Source organism: Anomalospiza imberbis, chromosome 3, assembly GCF_031753505.1.
Source record: "Anomalospiza imberbis isolate Cuckoo-Finch-1a 21T00152 chromosome 3, ASM3175350v1, whole genome shotgun sequence".
Lineage (NCBI taxonomy): Eukaryota > Metazoa > Chordata > Aves > Passeriformes > Viduidae > Anomalospiza > Anomalospiza imberbis.
In genome coordinates this window covers 30,445,632-30,471,148 of record NC_089683.1, presented here as the reverse complement: position 1 = coordinate 30,471,148, position 25,517 = coordinate 30,445,632, and the positions used below count along the sequence as shown (strand labels likewise).

At 36.2% G+C, this 25,517-nt stretch overlaps 1 protein-coding gene and 1 long non-coding RNA gene across 46 annotated transcripts in view; one reads left to right on the top strand and one right to left on the bottom strand.

Moving 5' to 3' along the window:
- Window positions 1-25,517, bottom strand: part of RIMS1 (regulating synaptic membrane exocytosis 1) — a 296,320-nt gene that overhangs the window by 30,155 nt on the left and 240,648 nt on the right. For 29 of the 45 annotated variants that reach the window (XM_068183776.1, XM_068183777.1, XM_068183778.1 and 26 more), the window contains one exon: window positions 8,574-8,806. The exons of 15 other annotated variants lie outside the window; for them this stretch is intronic. In XM_068183776.1, coding sequence (XP_068039877.1) covers window positions 8,574-8,806 — 233 coding nt within the window. Of the gene's footprint in view, window positions 1-8,573; window positions 8,807-20,032; window positions 20,180-25,517 lie in introns of those variants that run through there. One more of the 45 variants, XM_068183818.1, reaches the window with a different exon arrangement.
- Window positions 22,274-23,620, top strand: LOC137470448 (uncharacterized). The gene is made up of 2 exons (XR_010997068.1): window positions 22,274-22,754; window positions 23,499-23,620. It is a non-coding gene; the product is annotated as an uncharacterized lncRNA (long non-coding RNA).

The following is a 25,517-nucleotide window of genomic DNA, read 5'->3' as shown; positions in this document are numbered from 1 at the left end:
GCTGTATTGCAGATTTATATAGCTACCTTATACATGTATACAGCTTTTTTTTATAAATACAGTAACACAATCAGCTGCAGTAAAAACAGCAAGCTTTATTATTATTGTAATGATCATTATTATTTTCCTTGAAACAACAGATTTTGTCCTAGGTTAAGTTTATTGCTTTTGATTTGGATTCTGTTGCTACTAGTTCTATTCCTAGCAAAAAAAAAAAAAAAAAATTACTGAAAAATCTCTCAAAGCTTATCTTCCCATTCACATGTAAAAGTCCTAATAAGATTAAAATAATGTCTCTAATACTTCTTTGGATTCATTAAATGAACCTTTTTTAAAACTCAATCTCCCCAAATCTTATAACCAAAAGTATGATTTTTAAAAATGTTCTATAAACGAAACAAAAAATAACACCCCCATAAAACCACACCCTCCAAAAAAACCCATAAGACAACAAAAACAAACCAAAAAAACCACCAAAATACCAACCCAAAACCAAAAAAAAGTCAAGATTTTTTACAAAGTCAGTTTTATTTTCTAAAATAAACCAAACTACATAATTTCTTGGCCCTAAGGGAATTCGAGATATGATACCTGTATCTGAAATACTGTGTTGAACAGGCTATCTAAATTTAAAAAGATAAACAAGGTTTATATTAGATAAGAAAATGACTGCTTCTGAAAGATAAAAAAAAAATCAGGTCTATCAAGATTAAACTCAGCCTTCTGACTCTAAACCAAGAGGCCTTTATTCTTCCATTAGAAAGGAATGAATTCCTGTGCCACAGAGAAAGTGCAGTTTTCCTTTGAATGACTGCAGGTACTCTAAAATTCTACAAGTTCCAGAACACAATCTGTGGATCTAATCAGGCAAGAAGCATATGAAAAGTAATAATATACAAGTTTTAAACTGACATTCTCTTAAAGAGAGGCATTTGCACAGAATTTTTTAATGTGAAGATAGTACAATTTTCTTCCCTCTTGGTAGTCCTTTGGCACCACTCTATTTCCTTTTTCTGTCATAATTTTGGTATTATTTCAACGCTGTGTTTATACTTGCACAAAATAAAGCTTGTGAACAGTGTGAATCAGATAAGAAAGCAAATAAAAATCTTCTTTAATCAGAGACCAGTTAAATATAGTCAGAACTGTAAGCAGGGTTTTTTTCTAAGACCTTTCATAAGAAAATACAATGTAAACATAGCAGTGAAGCTACACTTATTAAATACATTTGACATATTTTGAAATTATACAAGACATGCATGACATAGTTTAGGCATAATCAAGATTATGCTTTCAGAAAGCTATAAATTTTCCTAAACCCCACACTACTTACATATTGGAAATAGCCCTAAGAACAGTTATTGCTGCAGTTATATCTCTGTTTAAAAACCTAGGGAGAAGTTGCAAATACATAAGCAGAGCAATACTTTTGAGTACAAGCCAAGCAACTGCATAACAGGAGAAAAAGTCACAATTTGCATTTCAGGAAAAAGGAAAAGAACCACATGTAACACTAATACAACAGAGCAGTGGGACTTTGAAAATACTAGCCCTTATTAGGAAATCTTTTGGAAGATGAGTAACTGGAACTGAACTGTGTTTCTATTAAGGGTATTGAATTCCTCAGCAAGACAGCAACAGTAAATAAAAGAGAACATGCTTACATTCACTCAAGAGTTTCAAAGAATTGAGTATCATTACTAGAAGAAAGAGCTCCTCTTATGAAAATAATTAGGTATTTTTCTTTTTTTTTCTTTTTTTTTTCAATATTCTTCATCTGCTTGCTCATCACCCTTTTCCCTACCCCTTGCTGCAGTAACATTTGGCTGCAGGAGCAGCTCAGAGTTTTTGCTGGGACCAGGGTTGCTCTTTCCTGTTGGGTGTCAGGTGCAGAGCCCAGATCCTGTCACCATCCCTAAGGCACCATGACCATCCCTGCTGCCTCACTAAAGACTTTTTTAGATTGGCTGAAAAGAGAAATCCTTCTAAATGTCAATCTCCCTACATTTTTCTTTTAGTGCAACAGAGCCATTATCCGCACAGATCATCACAACTATGCAGAGCAAGCGCTAAGGTGCTGCTCTGGCAAAAAAACCCAACCCAGTCAGGGAAGATTCTCACAGAGATAATACTGAACAGACAAGCAAGACTAATGAGGGAGCTGCAGGACAGACCACCACACTTCTGCTAGGTTGCTGAAACTTGCTTTTCAAGTACACACTTGAAAAATTAAGGAAAAGATTTTGAAACCCTACAGACTTAAGATAACGAAACAGAGATAGCTGTAGGTAAGGAAGCTCAAGTGTAAATATGAAACATTCTTGCAAAGATCAATGCCCAACACAAGCAGGTACTTGGAAATTCTCCTCTAAGAAAACAGAGAACAACATATGATTTACAGTAGACCAGGTTAAACCTGTGAGGTAACACTATAGCTGTAAGACTAATTTTAATTCTTAATTCCAAGCTAATTTTCTGAATCTGCCATTAGAAAATTTGGTATCTTGTAGCATTCCACTTGGATGAATAAGAGATCGCAATACAAAAAAAGTAATATCAGAAAATAAATCCTATGAAAACAGCAAAAGGGTATTATGCTAGATATGAAACAACAAGAAAAAAGGGCTCTTTCCCTATTGTGCTAAATGCTCTGAGAGGTTTAAGATGCTTCTCTCTCTGTTCTGACTATTAGAAACTTTATTGTAATTTTGATACAAATATAAAAGTTATTTGTAACCAATTTATACCAATTTGTTATTATAGCAGTTTCTGATAGTGCTGTCCTTTAGATTCAAAAACTCTTCTGCGTTTTTTTTATCTGAAAATTTGCATTACGCATTCCGAAAGGAATGAACTTGCAATCTGAATTGTCACAGTTTTTCACTTATATTATTCTGTGAACATTCTGTGGTACAGTGAGTGCTAGTCAGAAAAAATATTCTATCCTCAAGTTTATCTGTCACTGAATCACAGAATGTTCACAGAATAAGCTGAGTTGGAAGGGACCCACAAGGATCATTGAGTCTAACTCATGGCTCAGCACAGGACCATCCCCAAGAGTCCTTCCCCTAGATTACCAGGAACTGACATACTTTCTAAATCACTTTCATCATCATATTCTAGCAGCATAAACACTAGCTCTAATAAAATATCAACAAAATCTGCCTGTGGGTTTTGTCTTAAAATTCAGCTAGCACATTCTCTGGCTTGTTTTAATAAAACCAGTTGATGCCTCCCTCCTAGCTGGTTTCTTCCTGACATTCTGTGTATCCAGTATTCCTTACTGATTCCCATGCTTTCTATCCAATCTAATAATAATAATAGATGATTTACTGAATTCTAGATATATCAATTATTTCAAACTTCTGTCTAACACTCATTTCTTATCAAATAAGCACAATTTCTTTCACTAAAAAAATTAAAAAATAAAGTCATGTTATGAGGTAAAAGAATCATGATCAGAAATACATCCTGGTCATTTAATCAGTCAAGCAATCAATGTGAAATATCAAGGAAACAAAAAAGCCTGACCACTGCATGAAAATCTTGTCACAACCCTTGTAAAAAGAAACACAATTATGCAAAGAAGAAGTGGTGTCCTCAAGAAAGACAACAAACAAACCATCCTTATCAAGGCCAACCATCCAAAGGCCTTGCCCAGCATGTTTTATTTCTTATTTATTATCTGCTTTTTCTGTCCATACTATCTAGACCTGTAGGAAATCTCTCATTTTACCACAAAATTGCTACAAGGATGGACAGAAAAATAGTTCTACCGGTATTTCCAAATAAAAAAGACTGAGAAAATTAAAAACAGATTAACAGATTGGGGGGTGGGGGAATGTGTGGTTTTGTGTTTTGACAGTTTGTTTTGTTGGTTTGTTTGTTTGTGTTTGGTTTTCTTTTGTTTGTTTGTGTTTGGTTTGGTTTTTTTTTTTAATGGCAGTGTCTACTCTGGAATGAGGTAGCTCTGAACCTGGAAGGCTCTATTTAAGCACTGCTTTGCTTAAATTTCCATGTTTCCCAAGCAAGGGTTTTTTTTTGCACAACACTGACTGCTTGTTAACAGTCACTAAGTATCTCCAGGGAATCATCATATTCTCCATCAACAGAGTAATGAATGAGGTTTCATTTTCTAAATCTTTACCTTGACTTCAGTCATCCAACCATGAGGGAAAGCCACCTTGAGACCAGTCTTGGAACTGTGGGGCAATGAGCTGGATGAAGAAGAGCTCTTTAAGCTGCAGTGAGCTCACAAAAAGAGCATAGATATACTGTGGGATGCACGACTATCAGAACTTTACTGCTCAGTGACAATTTCCTCACTTAGATGATACAATCTTATCTGAAATTGGGAATTTGGAGTTTAATTCAAAAGAACACAGAGAAAGCCACTTCTTTACAAGGCAAATTACAGAAAATGACAGAAAATATACTTTAGCAGGAGATTCGAGTTTTTACATAGGGAAATATGTTCTAAGATAGTGTTTTTGCTCAGGTTTCAAGTTACTTCCTGAGGGAAGCAGACAAACATTTCAAGATTCCCTCCAAGTATCTACTTCAGAGACACACATAAATGAAAAGAATTTTTCTTCATTCTGTTTTCACCTTGTGACAATACTTGATTTCAGCTCTGCTTCATGGTATGTAATCTATCTCTGAAGCATTAATGCCTATGGCTTCATTTCAGGTGGTTGATGTTGAACTTCACCAACAGAAGATGGAAAGCAATTAACTTTGGTTCTTACATAGAAAAATCTTATTGTGATTCACACCATAAACATGGCAAGGTATGTTCATTTAGAAAATTGACCTGGTATCAGTGTAATGTCAAACGAGAAATGCTGCCCATTCTTCTAATCTTCTTCACTCTCCTTCTCTGCATCTCTTCTACTCTTATCTGTGTCAAAATAGTTGCAAGCCACTGTTGGCACTTAAAGAGAAGAAAAGTGTGGCTTCTACAAATAGATGGTCTTTCTGAAGCACTATCTGCTGGCCAGGAAGTAGAAAGCAAAAGGGAGGAATTATTTTGCTTTCTTAAGGCACATATCTGTAAGCACCAGAAGAACTGAGAAGGATCCAGGGATGGGAATACTTCTTTTTATCTGAGATTAAGGTTGTCCTTCTCTCCAGAACTCATTTTACTGATGATAACCCCCACTATTGCCTCTATCCACTTCCAAATGCATTATTATGTCTCTATATATGGTACAAATTCTGTGATAAAATTCTTTCCTCCTATTACAGAAATTTTCTTCTCATTCAAAATAAACCTGGAGCCCCAAATCAAAATATCAGAATGTACTATGAGCAATACTGACCTCAGTCACTCATTGATATGTAAACTACAAGATAAGATTTTCTGTAGAAGAAAATAGTGTTGTAACACAAAATCAAGACAACTGATGATGATTCCTTATCCTAATCTAGTTTCCTATAATATTCCTGTAATTTAAAGTTTAGTTGCTGTATTCAGAAAATGGGAAGTTACATATTTATTCTGTATATATGTATATATTTATTTATCAAAATAAGGCTGACAAAGAAAGCTAGAAAAGTTGGATTATAGCTAAAATGGTTATGCATGCCTGGAGCTATTTTCAATTTTCTGTTGTCCTTTTGGGAGTTTTGCGTATTTTTCTTCTTTTTTTTTTTTTTTTTTTCTTCTTAACTGTGATAACATAAGAAGAGCTGGATTTTCATTAGGAATATTGTCAGAAGATTAAAAGCTTTTTCTGGTGAACTATCTAATTATCTAATTTGTGGGCACAATGAACAAATACATAGTAAGTAGGGGATTTCACAGAACAGTTACTACAAGTATTATGAAATCTTAAACATAAAAGGAAGGTGCAGCAAAAATACATAATTCCATTGCAGATTTACATAAAAATAGAAACCAATTCTTTCACTGACCATCTATAAGGCACACATTCTGAATAAATATTTTCCAACAGCACTGACATGGGTGTATAAAATAATGATTACTGGTCCTTCTAACTTCCACCTGCAAGTGGATCTGCTCCATATGTACAAAGAAATCCATGTGTGTATGTATAGACACGAACATGTATGCAGAGGATCATGCACACACACTCATTTTTCAGCTGAATAGAAAATCAAATCTTATAATTAATAGCTACCTTGCAGCAGTTCCATACATACCACTTCCATTTTTATATAACATCAAGCCCATGCAGTATGTGAAAAGGAAGAATTATCTACAAAAAGTCAAATTCAGCTCTTTTTGACAATTTTTTCAAGTGAAGTAATAAACTTTACTGGCTTTGAAGACAGCAGTAAACTAGAATTTCAGATCTCCTCAATCCATAAGAATATAGAACCTACGCTTTTCAAAAAAAATCTGCCATTTTATTTCTGATCTTCTATTTTGAGTTTTTGAAAACAAATAATTGTGTCATGCTTCCCTTACTTATAATCATGCAAGTCATAGAAATAAAACCTAAACAACCTATGGAGGCTACACATTTATTTCTATATTTTTATACGTCCTTTAAAATACATATACTGCATCAACACCACACCTCCAGCTCCTGAAGATCTGTCCCAGAAGTTCCTACTTGGCAACCATTTTGGAGGCCCATAAATTTTCACATCAGTTCCAAAACTTCAGACCTTGACTATTAGAAACAATTTTCACATAATAAATTTTAAAGAAGTACCCAGTATATATTATATTGACATAACAGAATTTTTCTATAATTCTTAGTAGTGGAGAGATTAGTAAGTTGCACAACACATTAAAATGAAATAGACATTTTTAGGTTTCTCCTTTCATCTTGTATAACATAGGGAAGAACGGAAGTGGGTCCCTGATTTAGGATGAGTACTTAGCCTCCAACAATGTTATTTGGAAGCTCTATCAAGTCTGATGCATATATTGTTCTAAAAAAAATATTCATTTAATTCACTGATTTTTGACAAAATTCAACATTAGTGACTGACAAAAAAATTACACATTTTTAGTTGCTCTGATTATACCATAGATAATACTCTTAGCCTAAGTCACAACAAGACAAGGTAAAGATGATTCTGAACTGTTTTACAATCATGAATAATACATAATCATGTTTTTCATATTTGATTTGCTCTTTGAGTTTCATTAAAACTTTAGAAGTTCCATTCCTTGCAGAATTCCTATTGTTTTGAAATTTACACCAAGCAAAACTTGGAGAACTATAGTACCTTTCTATGAAGATTAGGATAATAAGAGCTTTAAATAGATGATACTGAGAAGTGCTTGGGAGTCACAGCTCAGATTTTAAGTGGACCAAAATATCAGCGTAGAAATCCTTTCTACATGATAATACCACTTTTTATTACTTACAGAGCACACCATTGATTCTGATGCATCTAAACCAGCATCTTACTGTGTACAACTATCTATATTCCAGTCTTATACTTAGTTACAGTGCATTCTTGAACAACACGATATTAATTACAGTTCTGGGCTTCAAATACATCAGTTTCATTTATCATTTGGTTGAACTATATGATTTTCTGGCTTAAAATTCATTAGTGTAGAAAAGTATAATAATCTTTTTATTATAGCTGACCAAACTTTAACTGTGAAAGGATCAATTCTACTGCCTATCTGGCAATCAAAGAAAACCAGGGGAAAGGGGGAAAGTATTTGATGATATAAATAAACAATATTGTTACTTACCTTAGTTTAGATACCCTGACTATGTGAGAGGAATGCTGAAATATGAGTGCATTGCATTCTAGGCTGAAGCTTTTCCTCTTTGTTTTCCTTCTCTTAGTAAGAAAGGACCCTTAGGGTGAGGTCCTGCTCCCATTGAAGACAAAAGCAGAAGTCTTCACTGGGGTTCAGGAGCAGGATAGGGACTTTAAAACATTCTTCTTCCCTTTTTTATCTTTCTGTATGGGCTTTTGCTCCTGGAGGCTATGCTGATATGAAGCTTTTAAGATTTCTGGAGTCACAATAAAGAGTTGGAAGGCTTACGCTCCTAATGAAGCATCATGTTGTCATCTAATTTATCTGAAATCACTGACCCCAGCTTGCCAGTATTACTTACAAAAAAATAAAGTATTGGATTAACTCTCAACTTAAAAAACAAAAGTAATTTTTAAAAACTTATTTTATTCCACTACAGGTACAACCTTGTGATCTGAGTTGCATAACTGCCATTCATTTGCTCAGATTTCAGTTCCCACATTCATACTCAACTCTTCTGCTAAAATAAATTCCTACACATAAAAAGCTGGTCTTAGCAAATGGTTATCCACTGCTGATACTGACATGTGTCTCATTCCATTTCCTGGCCTACCTGTAAACAAGGCTTCTAAGAGACAAGGCTTCCAAGAGAAAGTAACTACAGCACATATTCTAAAAGACATTTGTATATTGTTTCTTGCAGATGTTTAATAATCAAAGAAAATTAATAGCTCAGAAATTTATTTACAGCTGGAAAATCTTCTCTCTCGAGCAGTCTATATGCATATACATGTAACACAGATGCCACAGATGAAATTATGGTAAACCACGTTTGGTGAGAGTCCTGTTTCCCAAGAGTGTGTGTCTCACTCACCTGTTTGACTGAGTTGAGATGTGCTTCTGCTCCTTCGAGACACTATGGCAACCACTTTGGCACTAAAGCTGGAACGCCTTTTCTTCCCACCTGTTCCAACCATGCCGACAGCCGTGTCCGACTGGCTCCCGTCAATGTGCTCCAGCTTATACATCTCTCCGCTCACACTTGTGCTCTTAGTGATTCTCCCTGAAGTCCCCATCCGTCTGCCTTGCATTTTAGGAGTAAATGTACTATAGTTACAAAGTAAAAACAAACATGTTAATTTTTCTGTGTAATAGCACTTCTAAAAGCCTTTTTTTTTTAATCAGTAAATTAATTTTAAGTCTTGATACATTTCCATTTATTTGGTTCACAAGTAAAAGCTTAATTTGATGCTCCTTGGAGTACATATTTCCAATACTATTGTTTGTCCTCTACTTTGAGGGAAACTAATAAAATGAACACTTCCCCATGCTTTTCAGAGCAACCTAGAGACACTTAAAAGTTATGTGAAGCCTTCCTGTCTATATCCCCACAATACAGAAACAAACAAAACAGCAATTTTGCAACCAAAAAAAATTAACGTGGGGTAGTAGTTTAAACACATGCATCTTATCAGTGCTGTTCACCAAAGCCTTAAGACCTAACAGAAATAAAGATATCATCTAAATTTTCATATTTTTCACAGAGATCATGTAATATGTAGTATTTTTTAGGTCTTCAGTCTCTCACTTCATTAAAGATAAGTGCAATAATCAAAGTATGAAGGCAAAATAATTTTGGGGCAAAATCCCTAATAACCCACTAGAATTTTCATTGATTGACAGTAAAATGAATCACTCTTGCAGTTCTGTTCGAGTTCCTTTAGCTATTGAATTGCATTTGAATATTTCTATAAAAATCATTTTTCTGCAAAACTGTATAGAGGCAGTATAAAGTGTTCACAACGTTTAGAGAACAGTCTCAAATACACACAGGACATACTAATACCCAGTCCTAAGTCTGCTGTGACCAAGAAAAGCCCCAGCTCTAAAGGCCATATAAAGTTAGTTGTCACTCTGTAGAGATGCAGAAATTTAAGTTGCAGCTGGTCTCACTTCAGATGCAGTTGTTAAATCAGCCAAGCATGTAGGAAATTTCTTGACCTTGTATTGCTGATTAGTAGACCTACTGGTAACATGCTCTTTTAGGAATTTTTTTTTCAGCTTTTCAGTATTTTGAAGTAAAATTTATTTGTTAACCAGCAGTCTTGCAGTCTTTCCCAGCAAGTTCCCTACCCAGCAGATGCAGTGGCCTGCTCCTGTCCCCCATTCCCATCCACCCCTCACTACCTCTCCCCCAGTCAAAATTAGAAAGAGTGGGGTTAGAGGCTTTTTTATGTCATGGCAAGTTTCAGACAGGAAATCTGGCCAGGGAAAAATGAAAGCGTCAATGGGAGAAAAGATTAAATCCTGTAACTTCTATGAACCTGAGCCCTGCTGGAGTTTGAATCGGTCATGTCCCAAGACAGAGCCAGGAAAGTATAAAAAATTGTATCCCTAAACTATAATTAAAACAGTCTAGCCCTGTTTTACTGGCAGTTACCAAGTGTTACTAATGTGTGACCATAGGTAAGACCACATAAAAATAGACAGTATTCTTTGAAAATGAAGTTGGAAAAGTAAAGTCTTTGACTAGACAACTCTTAATGGAAAGGTCACTATCAACCTCTGCCTAGGCCTTTAACTATCTTCAGCACTTAGAATCTGCTCCTGTTAAGCTCAGATAAAAAAACACCTGTACTGTGCAACAGAACAAGCTGCTTGATGCACCAAAGTGCTCAAGAACACATTTTAGTGGACTACCTGAGGTGCACTGAGCTTAAAATAGATTCTGTCATGTTCCCTCCTGTCCCAGAGAAACTTTATTGACTGACTTTGGGTTTGCAAGGCAAAAATATAAGACGTATGTATTTTAAAGTTCCCATATAGAATTCCTTTGTGTTTTATCACCATTTTCCCCACCACACACTCTCTCACATAAATGTGAGTGCACACACAAACATATTCAATCATTCTAGGAAGAATTTTAGATGGGAAAAAAAAAAAAAAACCTCTTTAAAAAGGACCATCTTCCACACATACATATACACAAGTATCAAAGAAAAGGCCTCTAGGGTGATAGAAGGCAACACTGTTAACTGTTTCTTCTCTGGAGCAAGAGATTCTTCACTGTTTCAAGGAGAGGGCAGAATCACACAGACGTCCCTTTGAGGGATTCTACTTCCTATTTTGATTAGACATGGACAACTCCTTTCCATGTGGATAAACTCTTTCCAACAGCACTTGGAATTGGATTTCAGTGACTGTTTCTGTGTTGCCAAAAATGGCCCCTCCACAAAGCTTTCCGTAGTCATTTTGTTCCCATTTTTGAGCCTTGGAGTCATCAATTCTGTCAATTCCTGAGTTTATGCACCAATATGTCAATAAGAGAAGTGAAAGAAACTGAAAATACCTCTTTTGAGAGCATCTGTTGACATTTGAACTATATTAGCATGTGCTTTGCTGACATGCTAATCTATAAACCTATAATTTCCAGCACTAAAGTTCAATGAACTCTAAAATCTGCCATGCAAATGAAGAATTATTTACCATATTATTGAATTTGCTTTACTGAATTTTCAGTGTTTATGAATATAATAAATACTAAAATCATGATGTTTTTATGCCAGCCTTCACTTCTTTTTTTTTTTTATTATTTTTTTACAATTTACCTGAAATGCTCTAATCTCACTTCATTTAATATGTATTTAGGAGGCAGTGATGTCCACCAGCTGAGAAATAAGAAAAGATAGTACTGTAACTTTTGGAAAAAAACCCATTTTTGACGTATGAATTCACTAATTCAGGGAACACAGAAAGCTTCTGTATAATAGAGAAAATTACTTTTTTCAAAGAATCATATAAATTTAATTTTTGATTCTTTGCAACAGGTAGAGGGAACTAGAAGATTTATCTTAATTAAAAAAAAAACCAGAAAAATTTAGAATTTAAATTAAGCTTATACCTCTTTTTACCTTTCAAATGTGAAGTCCTACTATCCTAGGAAATATGTTCTAGTGTACTAGTACAAAATAGCCATTCATTTTCTAGATATGGGCATAATGGGATAGGATCAAGGATCCTACAGCTGTCCAATACTTCCTCTTGTCATTAAGAGGCAAACAGATTAAGTTTTGTTTGTGTTCATCTAATCCCTGTGCTCGTTTATTGTTTTTCATTAACTGAAACAGTCTCAAAAAAATGGGCATTTAAAATTCAGCATTCATATACCATCTAATTGATTACCCTTAGAACACAAAATTTTGCCATTACATTATTGATTATCACTTGAAGAAAAAGCTCCTGGCTCACACTCTTGCTTTATTCACTACAGTTAGAGTTTAATTTATGAAACACAAACAAGAAAAGGACCTGCATGAATATATCCCTTTGCATTTAGCTATTTTGATAATAACACACCTCAATTTTTATTTTGTTTTCCAGACTTGCTGGGATTATTAATGCATTTGTTTAAATGCAGATGCAAGTTTTTGCAGGATTGTGGCTAAAATTGGTAAATTATTATATTATATTTAAACCTAGTTGTCATAGTACAATAAATAGATATTGTTTTCTGTAGAAGTATAATGAAGAGTAACATACTTATCAGTATAGTCCATTTAGTCATAAATTAATTAATTCACTAAATTGTTATTTACAATTATTTTATGATCTTTAGCAATTCTGATGAATGGTTCAGCAAAAGTCTTATGTTATTTCTAAGAATTTCTAATTACAGCCGTAACAAAATAAGTGATGTGCATATTAAGAATGCTTACAGACAATCCATATGGGCCTGTGTATTACTTCACAGATATTCAGCATAGAAAAAGAGTCATTGGATTTATAACTTTTTAAAATTCAATTTAACTGGTAAAGAAAACCCCCTCAACCCCTGCAAGAGCAGAGGAGCCTCCCCGGCACTGGGGTCAGACACTACCCTCAGGTTCCTGCATCAGCAGGGACGACACTGCTCCCTCCACCAAGAGAAAAATGCTTATGTTTCCTGCCAAAACTTATTCAGTTGAGACAAATCCATCTACAGTTGTACCTGAGCTACACAAGACATCAAGACTGTATTCACATGTCAGCCATCAGAGTTCTGAAAGAAAGCAACACATTGAGTTTTGCAAGCTGCCCCTACCTGAAAGTTGTATCCTTGGGAATGAAGAATGAGATTTAAGACAAAAAACTTAATCAGAGTAATTTGATTTACAAACTAGCATAAAAATTAACCCTGAAAAAAATTTTTTAAGATGAGCATTCTATAAAAGCATTGTGGATTATACTTGCTTATATTAAAGTACAGCACACTCAACTATATAGAACTAAAATCAAGCCAAGTACTTGTATTAAATCATTATATGTCTTTCTGTGTACAGATAACTACTCTATATGAATTCAAGTTCCATAAAAGCATACAAATAATTTGATTTGAGAAAACTGGTATATAGATATATACTCAGTATCTCTCAGTAATTACATAAAATACCTGCACATTCCACCTGAAAAAGAAAGTTAATAAGGCAGTGGTAAGAAAACTACAAAAATGCTTGTCCATAAACTCACCTATGTAATCTCTGGAAGTATATCCTTTCACAAAAAAAATCTGAAATGATTAGCCATTGCTAAAATTACAGCATTTCCTTCATTCTCTTCGAATTACTGGTGATGTATAAAAGAATATTTTAGGTGTTTATTTTCATGAGCCCTCATTTTTACTCCACCCATTTTCCCAATAATGCAAGCCATGAGTAAATAAATGATGCCCTGTATTCCTTGCTATGTAGATGATGTTGTGAGCTCTTTTCAGGCAGTTGCAGCCACTTGAATCTTCCAGCTGAATCCCTGGCCCCCACCAGCACAAGCTACTGTGCCTCCCCTCTCTCCTGCCGAATGCAGCACCACGTACTAACTCATAGCCCCTGTGGCACCCTTTTGCAATGAAGTAGCTCATGAATACTAATGGTCTCCTAAACAAAAAATAGCTCTGGACCAAAGGGAAGATTTTTTTATAATGAGAAACTTTACATTTCTAAAAGTAAGCATCTTGTTATTAGTATTATATGATATATAATCAATAAATACAAACACTTATCTACAACTTTCTGTAATTCTAAGAAAATACTTATATTTTATATGATATATGATATATAAAATTTGCTGCAAGATAAATTACTGTAAATTTTTAATTAAATATTTATAAATATTCATTAGTTTTTAATAAATTAATTGAAGCATGGTGCTTTGCAAACCAAAGGATAAACATATATCCTATATTATAATTCTCTCTAGTTAGTCAAAAGAACTTTTTAGGCCATAAAAGTTGGTTTGATCAAATAATTATTTCGTACAGTCCGTACCAACTGGAACTACATATTGATTTAACAAGCACATTGATCATATATTAGATTGTCCTAGGGTGAAATATGTCCTATGAAATAGCTATTAAAATCACAAAAAACCCTTGCTTCTGCTGCCAAGTCACCATATTAGAGTCCTATTGGTGTATCAAGGTATTTGAAGATCAGTAATTTGTAAGTTGTATCTGTTGCTGACAATATTCCTATATTATATGCAAGTGCCACTCAGTGCCACAGCTGCTCCCTCTGGGATGACACGTCCCCAGCCCCACTGTGTTCAATCTGCAGACTGCCACTGAGGTAAGGGCTGGGGAAGATTTCATTACAGCAGCCTCCTCTGGGAGCTTAACTGGTTAAAATCCTACTTTGGAAGATCAGGAAATTTCCATATTGGAACACAGTATATCAGAATCTGGGCTGTGACAATGTTTTTCTCAGGAGCACACTGACCACTGAACTGTGCCAGCTTCACAGCTCTGACAGATTTCTACTTTTTAAACTTGGAAAACTAGCATTTCTCTGTGAAACGAAAGAATAACAATTCAGAAAGTAAGCCTGAACATTACGAAAGATAAGCAGATTTTAACTGTTTTCCAAGCAAAAGATAAGCAGATTTTTTATTATTTGCCATGAACATTTCAACTTAATTTATATTCTCTGAAACAAGCAGAGCAATTGTCTCTGTATGTGGGAGCCCGTGTGTCTGCCTGCACATACCCAAGGCACCATCAGCCTGAAGCCAGCTAATGACATGAATCATAGAATGAAACCAACACAAAAGCAGCCACTCCAGGGGCACTGCTCAGGGTTAAGTATTGCTATTAAAGCTGATGTGGAAAGGCTGGTGTGAATCAAAGGACAAACAGCTCAAATGACCCAAACTTGACTGCATATAGCCATGTATAGATTCAGTTAAACTGTACCAAACATAGAAAGGATGTAAATGTTAAATCAGGCTGTATCAAGAAAACAGATATTGGGTGGGAGTGTCTGTGTGTGTGTGTGTGTGTATGACAAACACAAAGATGTGCAGGTCAACACTGAAGGAAGCTTTTTTCAGTATCAAGAAAGCCGAATTCACCAGTTTTTCTTTCTTTGCGTGACGTTCAGGAATAATGTTATTTTCCCTCTTGGCTTTTTTTTCCTTCTAAAGCACGAGGTACTGAAGTACCTGTGGTGTCACTGCTCTTCATGTAAAAAATGCTACATCATTGATATGAAATAGATTGCTCACTGCTCCTTTTCAAAAGTAGATAACAGCAACAGGCAATAGCAACAAAATAGGAAATGCAGGAGAAGAACTTGAAAAGCTAAATGGGACAGTGCAAGGTCAGGACTAACAAAAAAATGCAGATAAAATTAAAAAAAAATAGTAAACTGAGATGAAGATAAAGCAAGTGAGAAGTACTCTGAGGTCTGAGCCATGGCCAAAACTATTTTGCTACGTTTCTTTAATCTAAAAATAACAAGTACTGCCTGTTTAAAATATTAGCATAATGTACTTAAACTAAAAGTTTATGGATTACATTTCATCTTTATCAACTGCAGTAATTAAACGAAAAACTAATCAAAATAATTTTTCAGTCTTTTTGAAATTGTTAAGAAAGACTGCTGGTGATGTGACAGTTTCTTTAAAAGGGGAAACATAATTAGATAATTAAAAATGCAGCAGCAATGCTCTATAGTACATTTTTCATGTACAGATGTTCTGAAGGGATTAAAGACTCCATCTCCCTCCCTCTCTGACAGATACATAAAGCAGTTTATAATGATGGATTTTCAAAAATCATTATCTTTAGATAATGAATAATTAGAACATTAATTACTCTGGCTTCACCTTGGTGTTGTCTATAAATGACCTCAGCACCAGAAGTTTCCAACTGTAATACACTCTTTGGGGGTAAAGAGGATATATTATATTTTTTAAGCAGCTTATCTAAAATGTTTTCATTTATATTGCCTTCATGGTAATAATTTGGAGGCTACTTTCCCCTATTTCCCCCTGAAAAATGCAGAAGTTGTGACTCAGGTTACATCAGCGTGCCTGTCCTTGCCCCAAGACAGATTACCTGACCAGCAATATTAACTAATCACAGTACATGCTCAGTGTGTTTCTCTCTAAAGAAACTGGGAAGTGCACAGTTAATGAAAGTTTTTTGGAATTTGATTTTTAGCTGCAGTGACTTGGATAATCAGAAACAAAGTAGGATTGGCAATTTACTTCAAGTGTTGCAGTGGATGCTTGCACTGTGGAGATTTTAGACAAAAATTGCCTTGTCTGTTACCTATATCTACTCTGTTTGTCAAATGTGAAAAATTTAGGTAGAAATTTTTCATGCCTGGTTTCTGCCCATGGTCAAATTTCTTATTTAATCTATTCTAAGTTCAAGCTGATATACTATGGCAGATTGCCTGGCCCTTTTGAAGGAAATCCAAAAAAAAACCCAAAACCAAAACCAAACAAAAGCCCCAAACCAACAACAAAATCAAAATTATCAATTCACTTCACTTTGAGAAGTGGCTAATGCCTAACTGAAAGATTCCAATGAGGTGATCCTTCTATTTGGCACAAATACAGTACTTGCCAGTTCTTTTGAGTACCTGTCAATTTGGTAAAACAACTTCTTCAAGTCAAACCTCTCATGCAAAGAGATTTCAAAGTGATCTGTTTCATTACCAGGAAACTTTCTTGTTACAAAGCGACACTGCACTCACTCACAGGTCCTACTGCTAAATAGATTGTACATTTCCTGAATATTACTATTTTGTCTCCAGGTCAGAGGCACAAAGTCAGTACGTCCCAGGAACGGCACCTCTTGTCTGTTCTGCATTTGGGAGAAATTAGCTAGACTGTCCAGGATGCAGGGAGGCTGCAATTGTTGGCCATCAGGCATGACTCGAGCCAAAGTCACCTGACTGGAGTACAAAGAGGTATAATGGGCAATAATCCCTGTAAGGAAAGAGTTCATGGTGATTCTGAAGTAGAAAGACAATAAAAAAACTGAGGAATAAATTATTTTTATCACTCTTTCCAAAAACACAGCAGTTCCTAAAAATTCCTGTGGAAACTGAACAAGATAAGTCCTTTCAATGTCCCATCACAAGTATTTAGTATGACCTCCCCAAAGATGGCCAGTTTATCATTTGTAGCTACAAAACACTCACTATCCTCTCTGCTTTTGCAGAGAAAGCTTTTTCATGTGCCATCATCCCATTTTGCATGGTGAACTCGCAATCTCTTACTCTGTCATTGGGTTAAACAAACCAGAACCCAAAAGAATCATGTGTGAGTTTTGCTCCAAACTTCCCTCATGATGGGAATGTTGAATCCACAGCATCAAGACAAAATAAACTCCCATGCAACAGGCAGCATATGACCACCCACAAAGACATGTCTGAAATGACTTGTCACTAATCACATAAAAACTGTGGGGCAGAGAGTGATCTCCCAGAGCAGTAATAAACTAGGCAAATGAGAAGACCATTCTTTATCTTTCTACAATTCCTGCCTCATTCTCTAAACAAGCTTAGAGAAGGCTTTATCCCTATGGCTTTACCTCAGAATCTTGATCAGACTTTTTGCAATGTAAATGCTCTTTTTTTTTTTTGCAAAAATGAACACTATTACCATCCTGAAGTTTTTTAAAAAAACCCCATTTATTAGTTTTGATGACAGCTGTAACACAATTGTCCACATCTGTGAAGCTCTTAGTCCTTGATAACCCTGCTAGGGAATTTGCAATAACTCTAAATTTCATTTTGCACTGTAATAAAACTGTATTGTCTTTCAAGGCCTGCACTGTTTTTCTTATATCCATGTTTCTACATTTTAATTGTATTTTAAGCAAAGTAGCAGTAATACTATTGCTACTTAATACAGTTACATGAAGACTGACAAGTTTTCCATCAGCTTGAGCTTTTGGTGTACATAAAAACTAGACAAGATTAAAATTTTGTTTAAAATACCTCTCTGTGTTGGCAAAGATCATTTACTCCTCTAGGAGGAAATTGAATTAAGGTATCAGTTTGTTAAGCACACACAGAAGTCTCCCCTCCCTGTTTTCAAATAAAGATATGAACTAGTGTTCTTTTTAAACCCAGATTTAAAATGTTACCATTATGCTAATGTGTTCCACAGCATGTTATTAATAACTATTAAAAGTGTATTAATTGCTGTAAAAATGTATCACTATCTTGAGTGTAGACTTTTTAAAGAGTTTAATGGGTTTTCACTTTCCTGTGAAATTCACATTGTTTTTTGGCTTATAAATTTCCAATCCAGAAAAAAAGACTGTTATTTGTATATTTTAATACAAAAGAAATACTAGAACAAAAAGTTCTAGTATCTCTCTCTAGTATCTCTCTCCCTTAGAAAGGAGGAATTCCAATTTACATAGAAGAGGTAGGATTTCATACTTATGAAAAACATAGCCTAATAATCTTAAAAAATCTTGCACATGAAAATTGCAGGATCTACAATTTGTCACAAGAAAGAAATACGCAGCTCAATAAATAGTCAAAAAAAGTCAAGTTAAATTTGCAGAGATGTAATTTAAGAAATAAATTGGGAACTTAGTATTTTGACCATTAAAATGGAAACTTCAGAAAAGAGAACAACAGGATTATGTCCCCAAAGCCATGCCAGTTCACATTAAGAAAAGAAATTAGTAACTTTTCAACAAGCACCATTGCACTGGAGCTTTGACAGCTGATTAAAAACAAATCATATTGAAGCATTGATTCTGGTGACCCAAAGCCCAGCTGATAAACTGCAACTGCAGCCATCTATACATTTGCAAGACCTTAGCTATGCAGGCTTTGAAGCAGGTATAATATGGAAGATAAATAGCAAATGAAAACTTGGCTCAAGATTCTTTAGATATGTGACATCTGAAAAGGTTGATCTCATTCATAAGTGAATATATATGTAGCAGAATTCATCATTTCTGCTACTGCTGCAGGTATGTAATTTGACTCTGTGGTGCTTTAGGCCTGAGAAATATGGAACAGACCTTCCATAGTGATGTTTTGAAATGCTGCACATGGTAGAATTCAAGCAGAAACCCAGGAAACACCCCTTTGAAAATGCCATTTGAGGGCCAGCTTTCAATGTGAGGCAGACTGATATTGTCACACCACTGTCTGTGTAGCTGTGGAGATTTGTAGGATGTAGCTCTTCATACATTGCTAACACCTACTTCTAAGCAGAACACCTAGCCCAGCATGCTGTCAGAGCACTGTGATCATTGTTACCTGGTGGCACGCAGCCAGGCATGAATGAGGCAGGCAGGGGTTTGGGTTTCTTTAAATCTGCTTGGCAGTGCCACAGCACACAAGATGATCTGCTATGTCTTCTACTATGACACCCTGAAGGCTCTCAGAATCCAAGAATGAGGAACCACCTTGATTCCAAGTACATGAGGTCTCCTTTGCCAGACAAGGATCTGGGTTGAATAGTTAAAATAACATTTATTTTTATACAGAATACCAGTAATGAGAGCTATAAACCCTAGGAATATCCAATTTTACCTACTAGACACAATCAGTTCCCTCTTATGCTAGGCTCCAGCACTGCATATTCCACTGCAAATTTATATAGCTCAATCCTTTCTTTATATAATGTGAACTTGCCCTTATGTTGGTTCAGTAAGAAATATGGCATCAAACTTAGGCAGGGCACAAAAGATCTCTTATACTCCACACGTTTTCAGCATCTTTTCCCAGGTATAGGTAATGAGTGTGGCATAGTGAATATTCTCCACAAAGCCAGTCTGAAAGTATTTGTGAATTTGTTCACATTTTCCACGTGATTTACTTTTACTGATGAATAAGCTTTAGTGTTCTTCTGTTGTTGCCTCCACTAGTTCTGTTTGCAATATTTATATCAATAATTAAAGATTTTACATTTCATTTTTTTTATGAATAAAGTATCTTGACTACACACTTAGTCACCGTAGCACAAATTCAATATAAAGATTTTAATTACTTCTGTAATTAACATGAAATGAATGGATTTCTTTATTTCAACACAGACCTCAGTCTCATAAAATGCATGAAAAACCTTGGTGTGTTGTTTTCCTTCACAGTTATGACATGAAGTAAAACTTTGCTCAGCTGGCTCTGTGGTGCAGAAGTGCTGCATTTTAGTGAATCAGTGTGCTGAGAAGTGTGGCTGCAGCCCTGGTCTAAAGAGAGGGTGGGGGAAGGAGTGAACAACTGTGTTGCATCAGTCTCATCACATACATTTATGATGTAACAGGCAGCATTATTGGGAATCTTGAGAAGAGGTCAGAAGACCCTTCAGACTCTCTCTAGCCCCTCACCACTATAAATCGTATCAAACTAGCTCTAATGTACTATATGGGAGGATGGAAAACCAGTGGGAGAAAATCTATCTCCAATCCAGAGAGTGACCTCTGGCTAAATCATCTTGAGAGATCTGCAGCTCAATGCTGCTGTTTGTCCTCAGTGAGATGGCAAACCTCCAGTCACTTCACCTGGCTCCAAACTAAAGACACTGAGCATTTTGTGCAAGAGAACAGCATAATAAGCAGCATGAAATGAAAATCTGAAAGAGAGTCACAGAACAGGTGAGGCTGGAGGACACTTTTGGAGATTGAAAGGTCCGACTCTCCTGCATACTGCAGGTGTGATAAGAGCAGGTTACTCAGGGCCATACCTACTTGGGGTTCGGATATCCCCAGATACTGGGACTGTGCAAAATCTCTGTACCACCTGTTCCAGTGTTTAATAAATTTTGGAGAAAAAATGTTTTTCTTTTGTTTTAGTGTGATTTGCCTTATTTCAGTTTGTGTTCATCCTCTCACTGAGAAGAGTCTGGCCTTTTTTCTCCAGTCCCTCTCTGCAGGCATTTATGCACATTTGTAAGACCTCCCTTGAGCCTTCTCTACTGCAGGGTGAACACTCAGCTCTCTTGGCCTCTCCTTGTATGACAGACACTCCAACCCCTTCACCATCTTCATGGCCCTTTGCTGGACATGCTCCAGTAGCTCCATGTCTCTTGTACTGGGGAGCCAGCAGTGGACTTAGAACTGCAGAGGTGTCTCACTAGAGCTACTCAGCTCTACTGAGTGGGAAGGATCACGTTCCTCAGCCTGCTGGCAACACTCTTCCTAATGCAGCCCGAGATGGTGTTGGTCTTCTTTAATGCAAGGAGGCATTGTTGGCTCAGGTTCATCTTAGCATCCAGAAGGGTTTTTTTCTGAAAAGCTGCTTTCCAGCTGCAAAGTTGTGTTCTAGCTGTGCATCCCCAGTGTGCAATGGCACATGGGGTTACTGCTCCCCAGGCACAGGATTTTTCATTCCCTTTGTGGAACTTAACGAGGTTCCTAATGGCCCATTTTCTCCATCTTGTTGAGGTGCCTCTGAATAGTGTCACATCCCCCTACTATGTCAACTATTTCTATCAGTTTTCTGTTGTCTGCTAGCCTGCTGAGGGTGCATTCTGCTCCATCATTCCAAACACAAATGAAGATATTCAATAGTACCGCCTTAATATTGACCCCAAGCATACACCATAAATGATTTGCCTCCAGCAAGGCCATCAGGCTGGTCAGGCTTGATTTGCCCTTTGTAATTTCATGCTGACTATCTGCAATCACCCCCTTGTTCTACACGTATGTTTGGAAACAGTTTACAGGATTATTTATTCCATCACCTACCCAGAGGCTGAGCTAAGGCTGACAGGCCTATAGTTTCCAAGATCCCTTTCCCTTCTTGAAGATAGTAATGATGATTTTTCTTTCAGTCTTCAAGAACATCCCCTGAGTGCCACATTTCAAAGATTATTGACTGGCTTTGCAGTGCCATCAGTCAACAACAGTTCATTGAGTATTCATGGGTACACCTCATCACGTGCCAATAACTTTTACATGTCCAGTTTATTTAAATGTTCCTTGATGAGATCATTATCTGCTGAATCCTTGCTCCAGACTTTCCCTTCAGTCATCAGTGTACTGAATGACTGTACAGAAACCTCCTGGATTAGTTGTGCCCTACTGTATTGCTCAACCAGCAGATACCAGGATGGTTTACGTGCTCCATGAAAACCAGAACCAACAACTGGAAGAAGGCTTCATCTAATTCTTCCCGATCAAGAAGTCCAGAGCAGACACCCACAATATCATGACATTGGTTGGGCCTCTAATCCTGACCTATAAACTCTCAGCTGGTTCATCACCCATCTCCAGGCAGAGCTCCCTACATATTCTGCTCTCTCACAGAAAGGGCTTGCTATCCTTCCTTGCTATCCTGCCCTGTGCTTCCATGGATTGCAGCACAGTAATATGAGCTATCCCACCACTTCTCTGTAGCCATGATGAAACCATAGTTCTGCAGCTGCACAACAAACCTCTAATTCCTCTTGCTTGTTCCCCATGCTTTAGAGCACAGGCCATCTGGAGAGCCACACACTTGTGCTGATTTCCCAGAAAAGGTATGAGAGCTTTCCATAAATGCTCTTCTCTCAATCACATCCTTATTCATGTGCATACACTCTGGGTGGCTCCTCCCTGCCCTGTTTTGTTGTTTATGAGGTCCTGGCTGTCTCCATCTCTCTGCACTCATTGCCTATCAACCACTTCCTCACTTGATCCCAAATCATAATTTCTCTACTCCGTCATTCCTGTTTTAAAGCTCAAGTGTACTGGAGTTAAGTGTCAGTGTACTGAAAGAACAACAGCTACACAAAAGTTGTATATTCTGTTCTGGAAATCAGGGAAGAAAATGCTTGTCAGGTAGAGTCTGTCAGTACAAACTTCAGTGACATACAGAGAACATAAATCCTAAAAACCATATACGAGTTTGTGATACAAGCCATTCAGTGGCATGGCATAACATGTGAAATAAATTAGAACTGGTTTAAATCCACTATTACAACTCATTACATTATCCTCTTTCCTTGATAAGCTCATATAAAATATTTTAATTACACTTAAACATTCAATTTTAAAAAGCGTGTAAAATCAGATTAAAATTTGGCACAGACATAATGTTATTATATCACACATTGATCAAGATAAGAAGCATAATTCTTAGTAAGATATGGTTTTCAAATTTAAAATGAGAGATAGCAGTAATCTTACTAATGCAGGGGCAATTTTTTTGAAATCCAGATAAAGTAAGACAAATTCACCTTAAAAAATTATTTAGTCTTTCATAAATTTAGCAGACTTTATTAAATCGGATTTAAATGAAACACCTTATGGTAGCTTGTTATCCCTCCAAAACAGAAGCCTCCACCTCACCTTTACCATGCAGGACAGCTCCCTACTTAACAGCACCAAGAAGTCCAGGTTATCTGCATAAACACTACAAATGAAAAGTGATGCAATGACCGAATCTGGCATAATGTTTTACTAAGTCAGCAAATGTCCTTCTTTGTCTGATCAAGCCCATATGGTGCTGATTAATCATCATGGGCTCATACTTATCAATCATTTGCATTAAACCATAAAAACATTTCCTTCTTCTTCATTTAGGATGCAAAAAATGTTTCAGAGCCATACACAGTAACATCAACACATGCAGGCACAAAGTACTGTGTGACTGTATTATGAATGCATAAAGACCGTGATCAATAAAAGCAAATCTCCATAAAGAAGGACTGATAATTTGGCTTCACTCATTAAATACACATCAACTCCAAATTCAAAAATCTGATTCTGATTCAAATCCGAAGTCCCAGAACTTTTTGTTCCCACAGTAAAAATTCCTGGTATTTTTTTCTGCACTTCAAACTAGAGAGCATGGCAGTTAACCAGACTTCTCAGAACGGTAAGAAGAAAGATGCTTTGAATAATTTCATATACAGAGTAACTTATCCACGCTAAGCCATTTGTTATAACACATGCCTGAAAATGCTAAACAAATTAGAAAGCAAGAAGTTATTTTATATACTTATATTTAGAACTTGCATCAATCACTTCAGGTTACTAATCTGAACCCCAGACTACTCTTCAAGGTAAGGATACTTGTTGAATGACTTAATTTAGTGAAATGGCTAGAAATGAGCCACCTCCTTTGAGTTTCTATATGCTTACTAGGTTCATCTCTAGAACATATCTGGAGAACAAAAGTAGGTGCATAGAAAAGGCAGTTCAACAAACTTTGTCCTTAAATGTAACATTATACTCACACAGTTGCCATGGTCACTGGCCTGACACACTTCCAAATGAAGATGATGCTGGATAGGTGGTTTCAGAATGACAAAACCAGGCAGACAAAAAATGCTACCCTTCCTGCTCAACCATCCCATCCTATCCTATCCTATCCTATTTGATATATGTTAACATTGGGTTCTTTGGAGGCAAAAATAAAATTTGAATTTCAAATTACTAATTAAACTTGAACTTAAAACTTCTAATTCCTTGTCCTTAAAGAAACTTTAGTAATTGATGGAAAGAATTCTTTTAATCCTAAATGTCAAAAATTAAAGCAACCAATCTAAACAAGTCATCTAGGGTTTCTTCAACAATTAATGCTAGAAAAGGATGATTCCCCTGCCTATGACACCTGTCTGAGGATGAGGTGAACCACCCAAGATAATAGGTGTTTTCTTCCTTTTAATGATGGCTTAGGTAAGCTAAAAAAATAATTTAATAAAAACCTATTTTTAGGTGAATTCCACTGAAGATACATAGTTTTTAAGGCTGGAGTTACACAGCATGAACCTCAAGATGAAAAAAAATTGTTCCTAAAACAATCAACCCTTTCCCCAATCTTTTAATTTCTTCCTCATCTTTCTACTGAAGGAACTGCATTGTATGTTATTATTACACATTTTTTTCACTATGGAAGTACTACCTGTATTTAGAGAAGATTAAAGCAAGCAACCAAAAAGTGTCTAATTTCTGAGGTATGGATCCTGTGGACAGTATCAGAAAGGGAAGGCACCTGAATTCCAATTACATCTCACTTTACTGGTCTAGAGTGAAGGTGAACTGGAACTCCCACTGCAGGCACTTGGCTTTGTACACTAGGTCACCCAATCCTGCACCCAAAGTGCTCTGCTACTCCTAACAATGGAAGAGGTTGAGGATTTGAGGCCAGGTCTCAACCTTGCCAGGCTTACACAAGGTTAGTGGCTCTCCCAGTCCTGATATTTACAATCAGATATTCTGAAGACAAAGAAAATTTCTGATAAAATCTGTTACACGTATCTGTGGGAAAAAAATCCTATTTTTGTTGAACCTGACAAAGACCTGTGAGAGGGCCTAGTTGAGAAAAATTCTGTGTCTATGAAATAAGGTATTTCGGTATGAAAAAAGCACCTCGTAAGAGTCAAATACTGAAAAGCCAGGACATGATGAAATGCAGCATTTACAGACATGAATTGAAATCACTTTAAATACATTTACACTACCACTGCAGTGTTCTGCTGGATTGTGGATTACTGCAGCTGTCAGGTTATACCTCCACCAATCTGAAATATCACTTTAAATACTCTTGTGAACATTCCTTGAACATAAAATGAGGTGTATTTAGCTCAAACATAGAGG